The following is a 24,067-nucleotide window of genomic DNA, read 5'->3' on the forward strand; positions in this document are numbered from 1 at the left end:
TGGAACTTACAGTCATAATGAAAACTGTAGACACTTTACTGATTGAGGCCAACAAGAGACCTGTGGAACGCTTTGCAGTGACATTTTTTTATTAGACTTTGTCCAGCAGATCTCATAAATTACGTGTCTTAATTGCCCCATGAAACGACTTGCATTGCCTTTAACAACACACAAAACGCCCCAATAAAACAGATTACCAAAAGAGCAGAAAATCCCCAGAAGAGGAAACCAGGACATGAAGGAAGTTTTCAGTCAATAGATAAAAACCGAACATCTAGATGAGTGTGTGGGCAGCTGGGTAGAATGTTAAGTTGGAGAGGCATTCTGTAGAATGGAAATAATACAGAAGGGCCTCTCGATCTATACGACCTCACTGGATGTTCTCTGAAAGCAGTGAATTACAGCAAAATGAAAATCAGAAATGACATTTTTTAAACATCTCCCTGACACACACAACACACAACACACACGCAGGCGTGCACAGAAAGAGAGCGCTAAATGTCTAAGAAGAGAGGTAGCCATCACTGCATAGGTATATTTAATACGCATGTATCTCATAAGGCCCTTCTCAGTGGGAGAAAATAGCTGTATTTTTTCTCCTTGCTAGATATTGGTCGAGTAAGTCACTCTTTACGTTATAGTCCCATCGATTTCTGCTGGCATGTTCTCCCGAATCAGAGCAGAAAACGGCATTTTCTCTGAGACTGGATGCTGACCATGCTTTTACCGAAACCCGGGAATTCAAGACCTTTTGTTTTCATGAAGTTTATCAAACAACAGGCTGATTATGTAGCTTCTTATTAAAGTAAATTGCCCACTACCGAACACAAAACTGAAATCTGAGGTGCTGGGCAAAGACCTGCCTTGTTCTGAACAGTAGAATAATGGTTTTTCCTTTATATAAGTCTTGTGTCTTGAATTGGAATGTAATTATAAGGAGGAGTTATCCATGGCATCAGAAGAAAAGAAGGCAGGTTATCGAACAATGTGGATTGAACCTGACTTGAAAGACCATCAGGAGCCAAGGCAGCTCTTGCCTTATACAGACCGTGGCCTGTCTGCCCAGATTTTCAAGCCCCTGCAAAGTCGAGGTGTCCAGATTCTTCTCCCTATTTTTACAGGGGAAAATGTCTAGTCATATGAAATGCTGTCTCCCATTTTCTACAACCCTATCATTAATAGAAGAATAGACTTCTCCACTATGCTATTAATTGAGTCTGAAAAATATGAAAATGTGCCTGACGAGAAGGTACGTATAGGATATTTCTGACTATCTTGCGTTCCCCTGAACTTTACTTGCTAAAGAAGGGAGCTGCTAGAGTATCAGAGAATATATACTTGTCTTCTTTGGCTTTCTGATTGGTAAAACAAGGGTGTTCGAATGGGATGACTCCTAAAATCTCTCCCACTCTGCCATTTTAACATCCCATGATTGAATATCATAGAGCAAACCAGGTCACTGCATACCTGAGAATGACCCACCGAGATGAGACAGGGCCGTCTTTTTCACCAGTCGAATCACGACAGCCTGCCCTCTTAATGTTTCCATGTCTTATCCATTGACTTCAAACCAGTTGGTTATGTTTGTTAACCTGAGATATGTCCACTCACTCAGGTCTCCCAAGATCACATGGCAGAATCATCTGGCTCCAAATAAAAGTAATACCCCTTCCTCGTTAGGAAAAATAAAATTGTTCTACCTTGTGCCTTTGAAGCATCACCTGCTCTGATCCAAATATCAGCCCCAAACCCCCATCCACGTTTGCCTCGGAAAAAGAGGACAAGCACTTTAGTCTTCCCTTATCCGGATTGTAGCTCCCAGCCTGGCCTCCAGGGCCTTCCTTCTCCACCTCATTTTCCAGGGATGTTCGGGGTTTGATGTTCTACAATGTCTGTCTGCTTTTGCCGCTGACACCCTGCTTTCCCTGGGTGCCCTCTTGGTAGTTTATAGGCATTCATTACATTTTTCTCTTCTTGCTCTTTAGGGGTCTTTCTCTCTGCTTGCTCACATGGGAAGAGTGTGGTGGGAATATTCATTCTGTCCCTGATGTCACCAATGCCTTCATAAACAGTGCCCTGCTTCCCCCGTGAAGGGCGAAGCCCTGAAGGGGTTGGCTGTTTTTATCCAACATTCCTTTAGCAGATTAGTTGGCATGTTCAGAAGGTGAAGGCAAATTTAATCCAGAAAAGTATAAAAGTTCATGACCAGTCCGAGCAAGTAACTGGGAAAAAAAAAAAAATCCTTTGGAAGGCTAAGGAGAGGTTCAAGGCTATTTCAAACACATGATCATCTTTTTAAATGTCAAATTCCACTCACTAAACTTCACGTTGTTGTTTTTACCACTCTCTTATTTTTTTTAACATTGTATTTAATTCTTCTATTTTAAAACAGTGAAATCCCATCCCCCTGCTTTCTCCTGAGGCCAAAGATAACATGAAAATACCACAAAAGACCCAGTGGGTAAAATGCAAACGGATTTTGGCAACACACTGAGCACTCTGTGTCTTTGCTCTTGAAAGGTTGTGCTCAGACATTGGGTGAATAACGCAGAATAAGGGAAACCTTTACCTTTAAAACCCCACCAACATTTGGTCAGAAAAATCCAAAAGGTCCTGGTTTTATTTTGGTGAGGTTCTTCTGCTTAAGCAACTTAAGCTGTTGCCTCTCTCTGACAGCCTGTTGATTGCAAGAGGTCTGGGATTAGGAAGGCATGGTTGAAGCATTATCAACTTCAAAGGATAAGTTGCTTATCTCAGTGTCTGAGGTTTTATAATATTCTTGAACCCTAAAGACGGTGTAACAAAATAACACGGACATTGCCTTGGCATCAAAAGACTTCGATTTTGGCCCTCACTTTGGATCTGTCTAGGTGTGTGACTTTGAGGAGGTACTCAAATTTCTACAAATCAGTTTTCCATCTCTAGTGGATGTCAGTGTGACAAGAACGTTTCGGACATAACTTCCTGCTCTTAAGAGTCTCTGAGCGTTCCTCTTACGTTGACTTGAGTCAGAGAGAAGCATGGATTTTCAGTTCACAATGAATGGGTATTTTCTGCTGATAGGGTCAACCTGGTGGTATGTAAGCTTCCCAAGTTAGAAGTTTTGCTTGCCTCTGTGTTTTACTTTAGACTTATGACATGATATTCCATTAATTGCAACTGTCTGTGTGTTTATAGGAAAAAATTCTTCTTTGGCTTCTTCAGTTTATGCAAGAACAGGGCATCTCACTGGATGAAGTGGACCAAGATGGCAACAGTGCCGTCCACGTAGCCTCACAGCATGGCTACCTCGGGTGCATACAGGTACGCAGGCTCTGCTGCTTTGAAGAGAGAAATGAGTTTATCAAGGAATGAAACAAAAAAAACTGACGTTTTGTTTACTGGAAGAAATATGTGAGTGAAGTCAGCTTTTTCCATTATAGTCGATAATAAGGAATTAAGTAGATATAGTTGTATTTCCAGAAATCCACACAAATGTTGGCTTAAAGAGTGCTAGAAGTTTCTCCTTGAGTGTTGAAGGCTGTCGAAAGGGACTAGAGTCAGAGGGCTGTGGTTTGCCCCCTTGCTCTGGGGCAGGACTGAGCTGCTCAAATGCCGTCAGAAAGGCCCAGAATTGATTACAGGGAGGCCTCCGGAGGGCCATTGCTTCCCTCAGCCCTCAGGCAGGCCAGGCAGGGTCTTGGTTGGCCAGCCACTCTACCCAACAGCCTCAGGAGGCCTCATCCATGTAGCCCTACATGCCTCACAAGTATTATGGTCTATGTGTGCAAAGGTGTACAAAGGCTGGGGAGCAGAGCCACTGGAGAGGTGAGGAGGCTCTTCTCCCTGCCCCCCAGCCACCTGAGAGAGGATCCAGGAGGGCTGCTTAGAGCACCTAGAGTTCCCACAAGAAGAGGAGTCGGAATCTTCCCCTCAGCCGAACGCTCTGTTGCAGGAACCTGAGCCAAACCCAGTGCCGCCATTGTAATAACACATGGCTGAAAGCCCAGTGAGGGTCCTCAGAAGTTTGGGGCATGTGTGCATGTAAAACCAGATAAACCCCTTTTCTTAAAAAATGCTAAGGCCCTGAGTGACAAAGCAAAGAGAGACAGTAACCAACGAGAAAGGGGGGTGACCCTGTGAGGGAAGGAGAGGCTTTGCATTGGAAACAAAGTTTGAATTTGGCCGGGAATTTGATGTATGAAGGCGTAATTACCAGAGTCAGACCATTCACCCCATTCATATCGTGGACAATGACCCAGCATCTTTGGATGTGTTACCACATCTTCTTGAAATGTAAGAAAGCTCCCTCCTGACTGGCAGCATATGACTGAAGGCTGTGATTAAAGAAAGTTCACAATGAGTTCACAACATTCAGAATAAGCTCGGCGCGTAGAACAGCTCTAAGGAAGCCCCGGTCTTTTTTTTTTTTTTTTTTTTTTTTTTTTTTACCTTATTACACGTTGTTTCTTTTATTGCAACTCAATGTGCTGATTTAACAGGAACTTATTGATGTCCTACTGTGTGCAGGGCAGGTTGTCACCAAAAGACAAAATCTGATGGAGTGCCTGGGTGGCTCAGTCTGTAAAGTGTCTGACTTGGGCTCAGGTCACGATCTCAGAGCTCATGAGTTAGAGTCCCACATCGGGCTCTCTGCTGTCAGCATGGGGCCCCCTGCAGATCTTCTGCCCCCGTCTCTCTCTGCCCCTACCCCTTTCTCTCTCTAAATGAATAAATAAATACATACATATATACATACATAAATTAGAGAGAGAGAGAGAGAGAGAGAAAATTCGGGCATTGAGAACCAGTCGCTTATGAAGGTAGAAGGGACTCTACTCTGGAAATGACAGGAGACGATCTGGAAAAGCTGTCAGTGTGAAAGGCAAGAGGTTCATAAAAGCAAAAGGCAGAGGTCACAGCACAACACTTTCTGGAGCGTCCGCTCTTTGGAGAGCAATGTTGAAAGGAAGTATTCTGAGTGTGTGGAAGTTTCCCCACTAATGTTGGCAAAGTGTGCATCTTCTCATTTAAGGTGCCACACTGCAAAAGCAGTGATAAGAAATGAGAGCAAAGAGAAAAATTTAAATTACTCCCAGGATCTCTGGAAGATGAAAGGACTGTAGCAGGACTTTTTTGTGGAGGAAAACAATAATTGAATAAAAACCAAAACCTTCAATTTTTCCATTTAACAAAACCCTCAAATATTTAATCATCTTGAACTTCTTTCATCAGCTAATAAGTGACCGACAGCCAAAGAAAACCAGCTGATATCACTAATTCTGTTTGGGATCTTGGTTATTTTTCTTTTATATGTGAACAGAGGCTGTCTGTGCTTTTAGGCCATACATCTCTCCACTTAACACAAATGATGTTTTTGGCACTAGATACCGTGGCTGTGGAAACTTGGATAATCTTGGAAGCGGGTCTGTCCACTGGGTGTGAGATTTAAAAGGGGGGAAAAAAAAGATACAGAGAGACTGAGGGTAGGCCGGGGTCGGGGGCGATCGCAAGGGCCCTTTTGAGGTGAGGTGGAGACTGAGTATGGAAAACTGCAGAGGCCAGAGGCTGGGGGTCAAGGGAGTGGTAACAGCAGGTGTTTACAGGGATGCCCTGGGAGGGCTGCAGGAGCTCAGGGCCGAGGTGATCTGCCTGCCACTTCTGTCAGGCTGGCGGCAGTGGCTTCGGGGCACATCAGCCTTTCGTGGTGAGTGACCAGGAGGCTCCGAACCGTTAAACCAGGAGGCTCCAAAGTTCCTCATGACCCCTTAGTGTAAGCCATCTAGGAATTTGAAAACCACAGGTATTTCGGGGCGCCTGGGTGGCTCAGTTGGTCAAGTGTCCAATTTCGGCAAAGGTCATGATCTCATGGTTCATGGGTTCGAGCCCCGCATGGAGTTCTGTGCTGACAGCTCGGAGCCTGGAGCCTGCTTCGGATTCTGTGTGTGTGTCTCTCTCTCCTTCCCCACCCCCCCCCAACTTGTGCTCAGCCTCTCTCTGTCTGTCTGTCTGTCTCTCTCTCTCTCTCTCTGTCTCTCTCTCAAAAATAAATAAATGTTAAAAATTTTTTTAAAAATCACAGGTGTTTCTTTTGGAAGCAATAGTACCTTTGACTCATATAAATCCAGAGATACATTTCTTCTTGATAGTGTCAAAGACTATGTCAGATTGTGGCAGTTGACTAATACTGATGGTACAGCTTTTCTAATGTCACCACAGTATAAATAGAAAAAAAGTTTGATTTTTTTTTTAAGGTTTATTTATTTGCGGGGTGCCCGGGTGGCTCAGTCTGTTGAGTGACCGACTGGCTCAGGTCATGATCTCATGGTTTGTGAGTTCAAACCCTGCATCGGGCTCTGTGCTAACAGCTCAGAGCCTGGAGCCTGCTTCGGATTCTATGTCTCCCCCTCCTCTTTGTGCTCTGTCTCTCTCTCTCTCTCTCTCTCTCTCTCTCTCTCTCTCTCTCAAAAATAAACAAACGTTAAAAAAATTTTAAGAAAAAGTTTATTTATTTGCGAGAAGGGGTGGGGGACAGACGGCAGGGGGAGAGAATCCCAAGCAGGATCTGCGTTGTCAGCACAGAGCCCGATGCGACGCTGGGTCTCATGAACCCGTGACATCATGACCTGAGCCGAATTCAGGAGTCAGACACTCACCCGATGGAGCCACCCAGGCACCCTGATTTTTTTTTTTTTTTAATTACTGGTGTCAACCATGGCCCATCAAGCCTCTCTTCTTTACTAATGATGACCTTGGCCGGGTTCCATAACTTTCTGCTTGCTTGCGACGTAACATTGCTCCAAACCAGTTTAAAATCTCAATCTTCTATACTCTGGTTTCTCTTCAGATCGCATAAATCTTTTGCCTTTTAAAATCTCAGTCTTCTGATTCAAAGTATTCTGCTCTCCAACCCAGATTAGACTCAGGGTTCAAGGGACTTGGCCAGAAGACAGAGGCATGATTGGCTTTGTACACCCGTCTCCTATCCCTTCCCCCTATTCCTATTCTCCTCTCTCTTCTGGGCTCAGGGTTGGAGACAAGGAAGAGATAGGAGAGAAAAGTCAACTGACTCTTTGCTTAACGTCAGAGGTCATGGCACTCTCCCTGAAAGCTGTCGTTGCTTCTTTGGCTCACTGTGGTTGGCCACTAAGGTCCTCTGTGGCAGCCTTCAGATGCTGACCCTCTGCTGGGCTTGGTGGGTGAGGCCTCTCTGGAGCCTCTCCACTGATACCTGACGGGAGACATCTGGCCCTAGCATCACATCCTTGTCCCCCATACACTTCCCTTTGCCTGTGTAACACCTCCCTGCTCTTGCTGCTGGAGAACCCTCTCCTTCTCTAAGTGGCATGATAGCCAGCTCACCGCAAGCCCCCTTCTGTAACGTCTGTTCAATTGATGGGTCATGTTCTTGCCCAACACGTGGTGGGAGTGTGGGTTGCTTCACAGCCCCTCCAGATCATTTTTCTCGAGTTCTTTTTCTTTCTGCTGCGGTCGGCTCAGCCACAGATCACGCCTGCTTCCCAAGCAAATAGGAACAGGTAAACAAAATTCCACTCTGTCCTCTTTACACGCATCCCCAACTCCTTAAAAAAAAAAAATTGTATTTATTTTTGAGAGCGAGAGAGACAGAGCATGAACGGGGCAGAGGCAGAGAGAGAGGGAGACACAGAATCCGAAGCAGGCTCCAGGCTCTGAGCTGTCAGCACAGAGCCCGATGCGGGGCTCGAACTCACAGACCGGACCACGAGATCATAACCGAGCCACCCAGGCACCCCTCGCATCCCCAACTTTATGGGCCCACACACTGAAAGGGACAGAGCAGCTCACCACTGCCTCTCCCTGCTCAGGAGGCAGCCTCCTGGGGACAGAATCAGGCCCGCCCCTTACAGCTCCTTGGAGGCTCGGTGGGATCCGAAGCAGTGACGTTGGCTCTCAATGTCATTGAGAGCTCTCAATGACATTGGCTCTGCTGCACTTTTGTAGGCTCTGGGGAAAGTGATAGCAGCTCCTGCAACCTCGCCAGAACCTCTCTTTTGCGTGTCATGGTCCCCCCTCGCCTGCTACCCCAGCCTGCTCTGGGCTCCTGTAACTGGTTTGGGACTAACAGGAAAAGTTCCATTCGCCTTTCTGTTACAGTCCTATGAAAAAACAAAAATGCTGCAGGGGAGGTCTTGGAATGACACGTGCCTTTGCATTTTCTGACAGACATTGGTTGAATACGGAGCAAATGTCACCATGCACAACCACGCCGGGGAGAAGCCCTCCCAGAGCGCCGAGCGCCACGGGCACACCCTGTGCTCCCGGTACCTGGTGGTGGTGGAGACCTGCATGTCGCTGGCCTCTCAGGTGGTGAAGCTGACCAAGCAGCTGAAGGAGTAAGTGACCCATTCTTGCCGTGACTACCGAGACTGGCTTGTCATCACTTCGCTTAGGTTTGAGCCAGGTGCTTTGGTTGTAGCAGTCTCATGCTGGTTGAACAGGGAATTCCTAGCCTTCCTCTCTCGGCTTTTCTTCTTCTGTCCCAGGTCTTCCCGGCCAGCACCCGTGCCGCAGGTACCAGAGGCAAATTGACGTTTAAACAACCAGTGCAGAGCAAACTTCCTAAGCAGGGAACGTAAGGTGTGTGGGATGACAGACGGGCTCTCTCTGCGTGCGTATCTCCGGGGCCAACTTCTTAGCGGCCATAGAAAGAACACACAGGCAGTGTCCCCAGACTCCTGTCCTTTACGTGCTAGGAAATCATTAAGTGCCTGAGAGAGAAAAACAAAAAACAAAAAAAGCAAAAAACTAGAGATAGACCCATTTCCCAGCTTTGCAAAAGAAAAATGTATATTTGAGGAATTACAGACAGATTATCTGGCAACCATCACCAGTAAATTTATTAGAAAAATTAAGCAGACGATTCGTGACTCTTCAGAACGCAGAAGAGTGTTCGGTCAGCGTGATGTTACTTAAAAGCTTCTTGGTCTAGACGGAGTGAGTTCTGTTCTCGCCAAGATTATTTAACGGCTACCCACTGCTTACCTAGACGTCAGGAACCATTTGTGGAAGGTTGTCAGGATAAGCGTGAAGAGAGGGGAACAGTGGAGAAGCTGTCAGGTAGGTCTCTAGCAGGATGAAGATCAAGGTGCCGACAGCACTTTAGAGGATTAAGGTCAGACTTTGGGAAACACCAGCCGAATGACAGTTACCGTACTGGGGAGGGAATCACTAAAAATCGGAATCAGCATTCAGAGTCATGTTGACAGATTAGGAGGATGAACCCTAAAAATTAAATGTTAGAAGCAAAATACGAAGGGTTTTAAATTATTTTTAAAAACCTTCTTTTTCCCAGTTGAAAAGAGATCTATGGTGGATGGCAGGCCTTACCTGATTACAGGTGTAACCAGGCCACAGTCTGGTACATCCCCGGACCCTCCAGCTCTTCTCTAAGCTTGCCAAAACCTTGGTCTCCCTACTTCCCCTGCTCTTGTCTCAGAGGCCAGGTCTCTCTGTGCCCTCCTAACCTCCCTACTAGAATGCCCTCTTTAATGAAAACCCAGTTAGGTTTTCACTGGAAACAGGACTTAAAAATTGAGGATGTTTGTTGGGATGAGCGCTGGGTATTGTATTATATGTAAGTGATGAATCCCTGGGTTCTATTCCTGAAGGCATTGTTACACAGTATGTAAGTGAAGTTGAATTGAAATAAGTAAATTTTAATTTTTTTTTTAACGTTTATTTATTTTTGAGACAGAGAGAGACAAAGGATGAATGGGGGAGGGTCAGAGAGAGGGAGACACAGAATCCGAAACAGGCTCCAGGCTCTGAGCTGTCAGCACAGAGCCCGACGTGGGGCTCGAACTCACGGACTGCGAGATCATGACCTGAGCCGAAGTTGGCCACCCAACCAACTGAGCCACCCAGGCGCCCCAGAAATAAGTAAATTTTAAAGATTAAAAAAAACGTTTCTTTTATGTATTTTGAGAGAGGAAAAAAAAAAGAGCATGAGCAGGGGAGGGGCAGAGAGAGAGGGAGAGAGGGAATCCCAGGCAGGCTCCCTGCCATCAGCGCAGAGCCTGACTCGGGATTTTGTTACAAACTGTGAGATGACCTGAGCTGAAATCAAGAGCCAGACGCTTAGCCAACTGAGCCACCCAGGTGCCCCTAAATAAGTAAATTTTAAAAAGAAATAAAATAAAAATTATAATGGGAAGAATAAAGCAAAATTAAACATTAAAGGGGTTCCCTCCAAGTATCCTCTGCCCAGTTACACAAATCTCCCCAGGGGGAGGGAGCAAAGTGAACTTTAAGAACTTCTTGCAACTGAGGGGAAAATGCCCACAAACTCACAACTCAGTAAGTTACATTTCCATAGCGAACATCCTTGTACACATGTCTTTAGGTACATGTGTAGGTATTTCTAAAGCTAAGCTCCTAGAAAGGCAATTGCTAGAACACAGGGCCTAAGTATTTAAAATGTGGATAGGGGCGCCTGGGTGGCGCAGTCGGTTAAGCGTCCGACTTCAGCCAGGTCACGATCTCGCGGTCCGTGAGTTCGAGCCCCGTGTCGGGCTCTGGGTTGATGGCTCAGAGCCTGAAGCCTGCTTCCGATTCTGTGTCTCCCTCTCTCTCTGCCCCTCCCCTGTTCATGCTCTGTCTCTCTCTGTCCCAAAAATAAATAAACGTTGAAAAAAAAATTTTAAATGTGGATAGATGCTGCCTAATATCCTTCCAGAAATATTGTAGCAATATCCCTGCCCCCCAGTAGAGTATGGGGGGGGGGGGGGCGGGCGCCATTCAGAGGAGCTTTCAAATAATCCAGTAGAATTTTTTTTTCTAAAGATTCATACTCAGAAAGACCAAAAAACACGGTCCTCAGTCTCTATACCGTGGAGTTGTGAGCTTTTCATGAGCTATAATAGCCGTTTTATTGGTGAGCAGTTCAAGGTCAGGGTCTTGGCTGCCTTCCCTGTTGATGGGCCTAGGATAAAATACACATGTATGCTAATAGATAACAGCTCTTCTGCTGTTTCCAAAGCTGAATGCTGTAGACAGTTATCGTTAGGCCAGTGACAAGATAAAATATGAGAAGTTATGTTGTAGACCCTGGTCTTTTACTTACCATGTTCCTCAGTGAGATGGGTGAAACTAGAAGTGAAAAGGGAAGTCCACTTAGTCTAGCCACAGCACCCTATACCCTTCAAGCTCCAGGGCACCAACAACACAGAAAGGTGAAAAAGGAGGGTTGAAAAATAAGAGTTTTTCTAGTCCAAAATTTTGAGTGAGAGACAGTGCTGAATGCCTTTTCCTACTAGAATAACTTTACTAACTCTTTATCATTATAAAGATAATTACTATTTAAAAATGGCAACCTCCAGGGGTGTCTGGGTGGCTCAGTCAGTTAAGTGTCCGACTCTTGATTTTGGCTCAGGTCATGAGCTCATGGTCCATGAGTTCAAGGCCCACAGCGGGCCCTGTGCTGACGGCGTGGAACCTGCTTGGGTTCTGTCTCCCTCTCTCTCTTCCCCTCCCCTGCTGTCTTTTTATCTCTCTCTCTCTCTCTCTCTCTCTCAAAACAAGTAAATACAAAATTAAAAAAAAACATTTAAATGGCAACCTTCAGCTCTGTTAGAAGTCCTCATGTACAAGCCTAGGTCTCCCTGGTTGAATTATGTCCTGTCCTAAAAATAAAAGATAAATTGAAGTCCTAACCTCTAGTACCTCAGAATGTATGCCTGTTTGGAAATGGGGTCTTTATAGAAGGAATCAAGTTAAAATGATCTCACAAACCCTGAGATCATGACCCAAGCTGAAGTCGGATGCTTAACCAACTGAGCCACCCAGGCACCCCTGCTGTCTCCTTCTTTAGACAATTAAATTTTCAGTAGGTGAGTCACAGAACGAGTGAGATAAACTGAGATCACAGACTTTTCATTTCTTAGGGATGAAATGTTAGGACTAAAACTGACCATGTCTGAAAAACAGAGTACTTGGGGAGATGGCAGGGTATCCTCGTGGTCTGATCTCACAGAACTAGGTTTAGGTGGCCAGTGGTTGTTGAGTATGTGCGGTGACACTCAGCAAGGAGAACGCTAGGCTTCCTCAAGCCTGTATCTAAAGTCTGGATGTCGTCATAAGAACACTTGTAATTCATTCATCTGGTTCCACACCCTGGCCCATGAGAGAGTCTACCATTTTTGATGCTACCTATATTCATTTTCTACTCCTATAAGAAATCAGCACACACCTAGTGGCTTAAAACAACACAAATTCATCTTGCAACTCTGTAGGTCTGAAACCCGGAATGGGTCTCCAGATTAAAATTGAGTTGTCTGCAGGCTATGTTGCTTTCTGGAGGCTCTAGAATGAGAGTCCGCTTGCAGAATCAGTTCCTTGTGGTCGTAGGACCAAGGTTCCCTTCTTTTGCTGGCTGTCAGCTGAGGGTCACCGCCAGCACCTAGAGGCCGCTGCATTCCTTGGCTCCTGGCCCCTTCCTTCCTCTTCAGAGCCAGCACTCACAGATGGAGTCCTCACACTGAGTGCATCTGACCTCATCTTCCTCCTCCTCACTGTTAAAGACATGTGGTTGGATGGCATAACCAATAATAATAACCTAAGATAGCCTCCCTGGTTTCCTGTCAGCCAATAACAACCTTAATTCTATTTTGCCGCATAAGATAACGTATATTCTCACCTTCCAGGGATTAGAATCTGATGGCCATCCTTGGGGGGTGGCGGGTGGTCATAAAACGAATAAAGAGTTCAGTAAATACTGCTTATTCTTCTAAAGTCAGAATCAGTTGGATTTACTTTTTTCAAGTTCTCTAATTATGTTTTCTAAACAGATGTTCATTTCCGTCACCTGCGGCGTTTAACTGATTTTTCTTAAATTTAAAGCACGTTCTGATACCATTTAAAGTACATCTGCTTTTATGTCCAGAATAAATTGAGCGTTGCCATACCAGGTTTCCCTTTATGTAAGAAAATGCTAAGTTATTTCATTGTTTTTACCCCCTGTGGAAATAGTCTGCTTTTGTTGCTCTTATTCTGCTCTTTTCTGATCACTGCATTAATACAATTACTTTAAAGATTTAAACAGTGTGGAAAGAGTAAATAATACATATAAGTATGATATAAGCATATATGTTATAAGTAAAGATTTAAACAATGTGGAAAGAGTAAATAATCCATATATGATATAAGCATATATGTTATAAGTAATATATATTTTATATACAGAGAGGGATTTCTTAAAAATGTTTCTTTTATATTTCTCTCATATAAAGAAATTTATATTTATATTTATATTCTTTTATGTTTCTTAAAATATAAAAAAAATTATACTACACCCACTATTTTTATAACTTCCTTTTTTACTTAATATATGTATGTATATATATGTATATGTATTTCTATATCTATATGTATCTACTTTATACATATACGAGGGAAACTTTTTCTATGTCATGGCTACTGGAATAGATCATCATTTTTAATAGCTGCCTCTATGGAAGCAACTAAATTATTCACTGAGTCTTATTGATGAGCATTTAGGCTACTTAGAGTTTCTTGCTAATGTGAATAATAAGCATCCTTTTGGGTAATTGACTGTGTCCTTCGAAGATTTCTGCACGGTAAGGACGAAGGACATGCGTATTTGTAAGGCTTTGGGATTTATTGCAATTTATTGCAAATTATCATGACAAAATTTATACCTACTCACTTATAGTAGTGGCCATGTATCAGAGAGCTTATGTGTCTCGCTTCACTTTTCCCAGACAGACAATGGAACGTGTCACACTGCAGAACCAGCTCCAACAACTTCTAGAAGCCCAGAAATCAGAGGGCAAGTCCCTCCTTTCCTCACCCAGGTAATACCAGGAACATTAATGGTTAGAGTTCTTAGGTGTCTTTAGTCTCTGAGCCTTCTTTTGGACTTTAAGAAGACAAAAACAGAACATATTTTATGTTTATAAAGAGGAGTAAATATGAGACGTTACAGGGGGAAAACGCCCTGGACCTGATGTCAGAAGACCCGGCTTCATCTCTGGTTCTGCCATTTCTTCATTCTCTGACTACAGAAAAGTCACAGTCAGATTCCTTCATTTCTTCACCTGTGAAATGGGAATAAGGATACGTAGGTGTATAAGGTTGGTGAAGATGAGAATAATGAATGCAGTTGGCACAACATTGATGTGTAAACAGTAAAACAGTAGACAGATCTCTCGTCATAGCGTTAGGTAGGAGGCCCACTACACTGTGGTCATGGTTACCACTCTGGAGTTATTTGGAGATTGATGAGCACAGACATTAAGTGATTTTTCTTATTCCAGTCCTGTCGATCTGTAAGTCGTTAGTGGCAGTGGAGGCAATCAGTGATAGGAGATCACCTCATATGTTCTTCATCATCTTTCAGTTCGCCATCCTCCCCCGCTTCCAGAAGGTCCCAGTGGAAATCTCCAGATGCGGATGATGAGTCTGTAGCCAAGAGCAAAACCGGGGTCCAAGAGGGGATTCAGGTGCTCGGAAGCCTGGCGGCATCCAGCCGGGCCAGGGCCAAAGCAAAAGATGAAGATTCTGACAAAATCCTCCGCCAGTTACTGGGGAAGGATATCTCAGAGAGTGTCTGCACCCAGGAAAAGCTGTCCTTGGAATTCCAGGATGCTCAGGCTTCTTCTAGAAACTCAAAGAAGATCCCTGCAGACAAGAGGGAGCTGAAGTTGGCTCGGCTGAGGCAGCTGATGCAGCGGTCCCTGAGTGAGTCCGACACCGATTCCAACACCTCTGAGGACCCCAAGAGCACACCCGTGAGGAAGGCCGACAGGCCCAGACCGCAGCCCATCGTGGGAAGTGTGGAGAGTGTGGACAGCGCAGAAAGCCTGCACCTGATGATCAAGAAACACACGTTGGCATCAGGACGCAGGTTTCCTTTTGGTATCAAAGCCTCCAAATCTCTAGACGGCCATAGCCCATCTCCCACCTCCGAGAGCAGCGAACCCGACTTGGAATCCCAGTGTCCCACCTCAGGGACCACTCCCCCAAGCCAGCCCTCCGGAGACCCTACTCAGCCCAGCCCTGACAGCACCGCCACCCAGAAAGTGGCCATGAGCCCCAAGAGTGCCCTCAAGTCTCCGTCTTCCAAGCGCCGGACATCTCAGAACTTAAAACTCCGAGTTACCTTTGAGGAGCCCGTGGTCCAGATGGAGCAAGCTAGCCTCGAGCCCACTGGGGAGAAGGACAGAGATAAGGGCAGGACCCCCCAGAGGACCTCTACGGGTAGCGAATCGGGGGATCAACTGAAAAGGCCTTTTGGAACCTTCCGGTCTATCATGGAGACGCTCAGTGGCAACCAGAACAATAATAACAATTACCAGGCAGCCAACCAGCTGAAGACCTCCACACTGCCGTTAACCTCACTTGGAAGGAAGACAACAGATGCCAAGAGAAGTCCCGTGAGCTCTGCTAGCAAAGGAAAGAATAAGGCGGTGAGTGCCTTTTGGAGAATATCCCATTTCTTGCCTGTGAATTCACTGTGCTGTTCCTAACACTACAGATTGCTGACCTTTGCCACCTTGAGGGAATCCCCAGAAAATTCCAAAGGGATGCATGGGCAGCTAAGTCCATGTGTTCTTTAAGGAGATATGTCATATTAAAGTATATACGCTTTGCTCTTCCTTGGAAAATATGCTGAAAGAGAAAGATGAAAGAAATCACAGGAGGTTATACTCTGGTCCCCCAGTTTCCCAAAATAGTTTCATCCTTGAGTGTTAGGAGTCCTAAACTGGAAGGCATTTCTGCAATCGATGTGAAATCAGGCCCTTCCTTGGCACAGATTCTGCCTCAGGAAGAGTTTGTTCTCCTCATCTGACCGGATAGTTTATCCTCAAGCCCCATTAAAGAGCGCATAAATAGAAACTCTATTTCCAAAGACTTAACTACTCCACTTTGGAATGACCTTTGAAATGAATACACCACAGGGACCTCCACGTTGGCGTTTTTTGATACTCGCCCCTGCGTGTTGATCAGGCTGCCATAGCAGTCTGAAGCACTTGGCAGTACATAAGGGACGGCAGAGTGTGGCGGGAACTATATCTTATAATTGCATTTACTAGAAAACCGGGGACTATAATCTGTGGTTTAAAACTGGTGAATGGGAGATATGAATGTCTTTGTAGGCTGTAGGCGATGTGTCCTGTATGCTCTGCACATGCCATGCCATCCAAAAAATGGTACAGTAGCCAAAATGCAAAATGCTGAGGGGTAGAAGGACCTAGAATATCCATCCTGCGATCTAGAGAGTCACAGCCTGCATAATTGATAATTTGCCATATGGTAAAATTCCATTACAGTGCAGTTGAAGAACTGTCCAGATTCCTTTTGCAATACTAAAATCGAGTTTCAGTTAGTATCTAATTAATTGAACACCGATTTTAGCTATACGTTGATTTCCAACGTCAGTTGCCTTTGTTGCAAAGGACTTCCTCACATGTATATTTCCGCGAGAAAAGTCACACCCCTGCCCCGAAGCCCAGTCCTTTTGGGCTTCGTATGCCCAAACTTACCTTGCTCAAATAAGACTTTCCCGAGTAACTTAATGGGTTCTGTCACTCAGGAGTAAGAGAAGGATCCCACCAGCTCCCCGTGCCCCTCGAAGTATGTATGAAGCTTGCGTCCACTAATCTGCCTCCTGCATGCTTCCTGTTTATCGAGACGCGTGCATGTGCCGAGCTCGTTGCATGTTTTCAGATGATGTCTGATTGCACCTCTCTAGGAGATGTACGGCAGCTGCGTCACCCTTTCCTCTAACACGCTGACCGAAGAGCCTCTGCGTAACCGTGCACGGTACGTGGTGCTAGCGGGTGCCTTGCGCAGCAGGGCCACGCCTTTGCTTTCAGTTGCATGACCTTGTAAATTACGGTACCAGAGCACCCTTAGCAGGAGCCGAAAGGAAGAAGAAAATGCCACCTTTCCCCCCGCAAGTAGAAGCAGCCAGTCTTATAAGATGGGCCTTAGGAAGGGAAACAGTGCCCTATTGGAGGGGCTTTGATCCAGCGGCAGAGAGCGGAGGAATCTACTCAGCTTACAGACGCCCTGTGTCTCCCAGTTGACTTTGGCTTTCAGGCTTTGTTTTAATGGAGTCAAGTACCAAGTGAGTCTAGAAATTAAACTTCCTGTCACGGGTGGAATGAGCCCATCTCTGATCAGAATCAGCACTGCGAAGCAGTAGTGAGGTTTGGTTTCATCGCTGATCCTCAGGCTGAAAGCGTCATCACCGTGCTTGGGAGAAACAGGGCCCTGCCATTCTGAGATTGCGCTAGCTTAACACTCGGAACCGCCGCACCCATCAGTGAGCCAGTCTGTGAGCCCACCAGTGACACAGGGGTCTTTCTCAAACAAAATGTTTACGGTCCAAAGTGCATGGGCTGTGCACCTAAAAGGATCATGTCCGAAGGTCCCCGGCGGCTCAGGCACTTCCCTGGGCCAAGTCCTTCTGCATCAGGACTTTATTTCCTCCCGAGGGAATGCGCACCACTTCCTGACAAAGCAGGAAATGGAAAAGGAGAGTGGTCCAGGGTGAGTGCATGTAACCAGTGCCCTGTGACTGGCTTCTCTCGGAAGTAACCCCCAAATTCATCAGAAGGAAGACTATCGCTTGTAAATCACTCAAACTTAATTTAATTTAATGACTTAAATTAAAGGAACACAATGGCACCTCCTCCAGCACCCTTCCCAAACCCTCCACAATGTTTTGGCGAATGTATGCCTGTTTCTACGTATAATGATAAACACACACGAATAGGGGTGTGTTTGTTGTTGTGAGGGTAAATTTCAGGTCAGAGTACCAAGGTGCAAGAAATGTCGTTCCCCCCCCTTTAAATCAAATGTAATCAGGCTGGAAGAAAGGTAAATCCCCATCATTTCAGGGAGTGCCCCTAGGGGTGTCACTAAGTCAGCGTATTGAAGGAAGCACCTTGGAGCTTGGGTATTAACTGGTCACCACCATTCAGTTTGGGTCAGACTCGTATGTTGCCTGAGTCTGGGCTGCTTCTGTCCACAATGGAGCAGGGAATCGTGGCCAGTGCTGAGAACCCATTGCTTACTGGCTTTTTTTCTTTTCCTCTCAACCCATCTTCCCCACTCCTATACCCTTCTCAGTCCCATATGATGTCCAGTGTGTCTTCTGGTGCCTGGAAAATTCTGCTTTTGTCATTAAACAGAAGTCACCAATGATACCCTCAGGAAAGGCAGCACAAAGACTTGGCAAACTCTTGGGAGAGAGAAGGAGAACATCTCTCCTCTCTTACAGGTTCCTCCAGTGCCCGGAAACAAGACAGTTGGTATCACAGTAGAACCATCCTGCCAGAAATATTTCATCCTGTCTTTTCACAAGCAAAGGAGCAAAGCTGAGCTGTTTTCTATACTATAATTATAAAAACGCCTGGGTGGCTCAGTTGGTTATGTGTCTGACTCTTTTTTTTTAAATTTTTTTTTCAACGTTTATTTATTTTTGGGACAGAGAGAGACAGAGCATGAACGGGGGAGGGGCAGAGAGAGAGGGAGACACAGAATCGGAAACAGGCTCCAGGCTCCGAGCCATCGGCCCAGAGCCCGACGCGGGGCTCGAACTCACGGACCGCGAGATCGTGACCTGGCTGAAGTCGGACGCTTAACCGACTGTGCCACCCAGGCGCCCCTGTTATGTGTCTGACTCTTGATTTTGGCTCCAGTCATGATCTCACAATCTGTGAGTTCAAGCCCCGCATCGGGCTCTCTGTCAGCACAGAGCCTGCCTCAGATCTTCTCTCTCCCTCTCTATCTACCCCTCCCCCGCTTGCATATGCAAAATAAATAAAAACATTGAAAGAAAAAAAATCAGAGCACAAACGAGGTTTTAGGGCTACTCAGCTGTCTGACACTAGAGTAACACTTTTGTACTCCGTTTAAGAAACAGTCCTTCAGAAGGTTCAGTCTTTTTTTTTCAACGTTTTTTTTTTGTTTTGTTTTGTTTTTTTTATTTTTGGGACAGAGAGAGACAGAGCATGAACGGGGGAGGGGCAGAGAGAGAGGGAGACTCAGAATCGGAAACAGGCTCCGGGCTCCGGGCCATCAGCCCAGAGCCTGACGCGGGGCTCAAACTCACGGACCGCGAGATCGTGACCTGGCTGAAGTCGGACGCTTAACCGACTGCGCCACCCAGGCGCCCCCAGAAGGTTCAGTCTTGAACCTCAAATTCACTGGTTTACATATTAACAGAGCTTGAGTGCAGTGATCAGCAGAAACCCCAAAATAAAAATATTCAGTGTATTTTATTAAGTAAGCATCCCTTACTGACCCCTTCCCCTCCCTACCTTATAAATTAAACTCTCCTCAATCATGGTTGCAATTTAGCATGTGTTCCATAGAAAGTGAAAACTCACCAGTTTGCTCAGGCTGGAGAGGAGAGGTTTCTGTGACTCACTCATAATTACAGAGGCAGAGAGAACAAGGCCGGAGTTCACTCCTTAGATAAAGTAAGTATGGATAGCTGTAGTTGAAATGAAGCTTCCTCAGAGAAATGAAATAGCATGAGATTGTGAGCATGAAAAACACCTAAGTGGGGCGCCTGGGTGGCGCAGTCGGTTAAGCGTCCGACTTCAGCCAGGTCACCATCTCGCGGTCCGTGAGTTCGAGCCCCGCGTCGGGCTCTGGGCCGATGGCTCAGAGCCTGGAGCCTGTTTCCGATTCTGTGTCTCCCTCTCTCTCTGCCCCTCCTCCGTTCATGCTCTGTCTCTCTCTGTCCCAAAAATAAATAAACGTTGAAAAAAAAAAAAATTAAAAAAAAAAAAAAAAAGAAAAACACCTAAGTGACTCTAATGCTTGCTCCATTTTGCCTTGGGGACCATAGAAAGAACATCCCACAGAAGGACGCAATATGGAAAGAAACCCAAGTGTTCATCCATCAGGGACGCCTTCAAATCTTGGCCCAAGAGTTTGCTTGAAGGCTAAATGACTCCTCTCGGGTAGCAGGGATTCCCCAGGATTATATAACTTTGGAAACCACTGGGGGTCATTGGGTTGGAGTTGGTTCCAAACATTATGCCCCTGAACGGCCCTATTGCTGTGTCCCCGGAGAAAGAGTGGGGGCAGTGAGACCTAGTTCCAGGCAGATGCTGGAACCACATTTTAGTTCCCAAGAAACATCTGTTTTTCCTGGTAAGAGAAAAATACGGGCAATAAATGCATTTTAAAGAATATCACCTCTGTATGGTAGTTCTGTTTACTATTTATTTTTCTAAATTGGTCACAGCTTGAGAGCAAAAAATCTAAATTTCTTTTCAATGTCCTTTAAAAGTAGATTCAACTCCATTACTTTGGACAGCTTTCCCAGTGTGTTTTCAACTGCAGAGGATGACTTTGTTTATAACAAGCAGATTTATCTTTACTTTTCCTTATAAAGGACAAGTTGGTTTTGAGTTATTACAACTCCAAGGGAATGTTTGCAATTATTTGTCTTAAAATGCCAATAAGACATTCATTTCCCAGACTTTAAGTCCATGTGAGACCTGTAACACAGGAAGTGAGATTTGATTCCAGCTACCAATAGGCAGACAGCATTATCCCCTGGCCGCCATCAGTCACACCCCCTGTGACCACAGTGACATTGTGGCCTGGAACCCTAGTCGTAGCACCAGCACGAGAGCAGACTTGTTAAAAAAACATTAAGTAATGAACACCATTAGTGTTCATTTTACTGCCAAGGAATTAGCCACACCGGGAATTACACATCCAGAACCAAGAGCTGGTATCAGATATTTTGCATCGATGTCAGCGTTGTTCGATAGCCACTTCAGCTTGAGAGGTGTATTTGGCCTGAGCTGATGTGAGGCGTGGCAGTGGTCATCTGCCGTGCCCAGAAGGAGGTCAGAGTTCAGGGAACTCACCCCCGCCAGCGCGTGTGCACGCATGCACACACACGTGTATGTCCTTAGTGTCAGGGTATCATGCTAAACAGAAAAATGAACAAAGATGTGGAAGCCATTGGAAAAGGAGAGGTGAGGCCCCGGCGTAAGGCTGTCCCAAGTACAGCGTACCCTCAGCCCCACTGACGAGCCCTTCCAGAGCCATGACAGACAGATGCAGTCAGCACAAAAAAGGAATCCCTGATCCTGCTGAGTAAATACACCCTTGCCGTAGTCTCTCTGAATACAGTAAATTAACCACATTCTAATCTTGTCTTGAATTTTTTAGCGTAAAGTATTTACTTTTAACCCATATGCTTTTTTAAGGATTCTTGAAGGGATGTTTCTGTAATTACTCAGTCATTGTTGCGTTACCATACTCTCTGATACATGTTGACTGCAGAGTTCTAGAATGACTTCCCCAGGGCAGACAGAGTCTTAACCAATGTAACAGTTCAGAAAAGTTGGTTCAAGCGCTAATACTAAAAGGGGATTTAGTAGTTAGAGACATTAGCAATATTAGTGCTCAAAAACTGTACTTTCCACTTCTAAGCCCTGATCTGAAGTGTGTGTTCTTTTTTTTTTTTTTTTTAAGTTTATTTGGAGAAAGAGAGAAAGAGACAGAGAGAGAAAGCATGCAGGAGGGGCACAGAGAGAGAGAGGGAGAGTAAATCCCAAGCAGGCTTCACACTTCCAGCACAGAGCCTGATGCGGGGCTTGAACCCACCCACCATGGGATCAGACACCCCACCGACTAAGCCACCCAGGCACTCCAGTGTGTGTTCATTCCTAATATACTAACTCTGGGACCTAGAGCCAGTCCATCAGTAGGAATTGATAGCAGGCCCCTGAGGCGCTTTCCTCAGCCCCAGAAACCCCTAGAACCCACCTGGTCAGCTTCCCCTTCACTCCTCTTCATGTATCCCCAGGTTCTGTGTTCCCTGCACAACTCACCCTGCACCTACCGTCACCTTTGCTTCCGTAGAGTTATTATTAGTTTCAGAGGGAAAACCCTTATTCCCTACTGAAGCTTTGTCCCTGTGACTTGGAGGAGAGAGAAGACCCCAATCTTGAACATTTCTCTAAGGGAAGGTTCTCCTTCGTATAGGCCACAGTACTGCACTGTCATTGGCTGTTGCATAGTACAGTTGGGTGTGTATGGAAAAATACCCATGTGTGGGGAATAGTTAAAATGATCTGACCTTCCCAGTGTCTCAGCACAACTTAGCAAACTTTTTATAAAAGCTGCAAGAGTTTCCAAGGATGACCAGAGCATGATTCACAAATGGAGGGTTTTTTTTAAATTTTTTAAATTTTTTTAAGTTAATTTTTTTTTGAGAGAGAGAGCACATTGAGGATGGGGAGAGAGAGACGGGGGTAGAAAGAGAGGGAGAGAGAGAGGAGAGAGAGAATCCCAAGCAGGTTCCACACTGTCAGCACAGAGCCCAGCAGGGGGCTCGATCCCACGACGGTGAGATCATGACCCGAGTCGAAACCAAGAGTCAGACGCTTAACCGACTGAGCCACTCGGGCGCCCCAAAGTTTCTTTTCATATGCCCCATATACTCACTGGGAAAGGAAAAGGCACATTCCACCACAGGAAGACAGTGAAACCTAGTTTAGTCTCAAAGCCTGATGAGACCTAGAAAAAGCTATTGCAACTAAGATCCCATGTTCAATCCCTCTGCCCTTGGAAGGCAGGAAATGAGCATGTGGAACAGCCGTGAACTATAAGTAGGAGGGTACAGAGGGAACACCTGCCTTCAAACCCAAAATCACCCCACCTGAAATACATTTTTCCAGCATGTGAATTCTTGGATAAATGTAATCACAAAATTTAAGAACAAGCAACTCCCTTCTCCCACATCCACCCTCCTTTCCTCACCTCCCTCCAGGGTCCAGGTTTGAACTGTGTAATGTTCTGTTAGTGTCATATTTGCACCACCTCGGCCACCACGGGGTGTCTCCAGTGGGGAGCCTCAGTGGCTCAGTCGATTAAGCTTCCAAGTCGTAATCTCAGCTCAGGTCAAGATCTCATGTTCCTGAGATCGAGCCCTGCATAGCGCTCTACACTGGCAGCACGGAGCCTGCTTGGGATTCTCTCCCTCGCTCTCTCTCTGCCCTTCCCCTGTTATCTCTCTCTCTCTCTCTCTCTCTCAAAAATAAATGTATAAACAACAACAACAAAAGAGCAGTGCCTGTTTATCAACTCTTAGTAAGGCTGGAGTTTCAGAGAAGCAGCAATCTGTTTGAGGCTTAAAAGTACCAGACTTTACCAGACAACTTCCAGTACCTTCACCAAGCTTCCCTGCTCCAACCATAGTCCTTTGGGATTTTCCTTCCCACACTGAGAACAGTGCAGATACATTACCGAATGCCACAGCCTTGGTTTGCCAGTGCACTCACTGCAACGTCTTTAGCAAACAGCCACGCATTTTGCTGTGCCAGCACGAGGCAATGCTGCCTTTATAAAAGAGATCAGCGTCCAGAGACAATTAACAGAGGACACGGTTAAAACACCAGTAAACTCCGTAAAACGTATACGGTGCTTGACAGCCTCCCCATATTGCCATCTTTACCCCCAGTGTCTGGCTCAGTGCCTCGCACACGCTAGCAACCTCCTAAACATTTGGCGAGAGGGAGAGTGGAGAAAGCTAAAGAGGGAAAAAGAGAAATAATAAGGACTGAGCCCATCACCCCACAGAAAGAATGGTGTCCTCTGTAAAAACCTAGGCCTTTTGATTACAACCCACCTACCTACAGTGAGTTTTAGTGTGGGTGTTTTAAGGGCAGGTTTTCATTCTTTGAACCAGAATCCCACCTTTTAGTGGGTGGGATTTCTAGATTTGCTCTCGGTGAAGTTCTAAAGGAGATCACAAAAAGTTACAAAGTCTCCCTGTTTTGGTGATCAGTGAAAATGTAATGCATGCCCGTGGGCCATTTTTGACTAATCCTCTAAGTAAATTGCTGTCTGGTCACCATGGGCTATGGAAATATGGAATCCAGGCCTGGATGAATCAGCAAGTTAGATTACTTGAAAAGCTGTTACTTAAATTTAAGCCTTTCTTCTTTCCAATTTTGGTCACTGAGAATGCGATTTCATATCCAAAAAATGAAATCAAGGAACAGCAAATTATCTGAATAATTCATGCCAGAATTATCCAAAC

The 24,067-nt window shown here is 45.5% G+C and overlaps 1 protein-coding gene across 3 annotated transcripts in view; it reads left to right on the top strand.

Moving 5' to 3' along the window:
* Nucleotides 1-24,067, top strand: part of LOC122486728 (synuclein alpha interacting protein) — a 161,612-nt gene that overhangs the window by 132,420 nt on the left and 5,125 nt on the right. For 2 of the 3 annotated variants that reach the window (XM_043586244.1, XM_043586235.1), the window contains exons 7-11: nt 3,178-3,303; nt 8,185-8,354; nt 13,740-13,832; nt 14,378-15,446; nt 16,733-16,803. In XM_043586244.1, coding sequence (XP_043442179.1) covers nt 3,178-3,303; nt 8,185-8,354; nt 13,740-13,832; nt 14,378-15,446; nt 16,733-16,803 — 1,529 coding nt within the window. The remainder of the gene's footprint in view (nt 1-3,177; nt 3,304-8,184; nt 8,355-13,739; nt 13,833-14,377; nt 15,447-16,732; nt 16,804-24,067) is intronic. The other variant, XM_043586251.1, reaches the window with a different exon arrangement.

The sequence above is a fragment of the Prionailurus bengalensis genome, chromosome A1 (assembly GCF_016509475.1).
Source record: "Prionailurus bengalensis isolate Pbe53 chromosome A1, Fcat_Pben_1.1_paternal_pri, whole genome shotgun sequence".
Classification (NCBI taxonomy): Eukaryota; Metazoa; Chordata; class Mammalia; order Carnivora; family Felidae; genus Prionailurus; species Prionailurus bengalensis.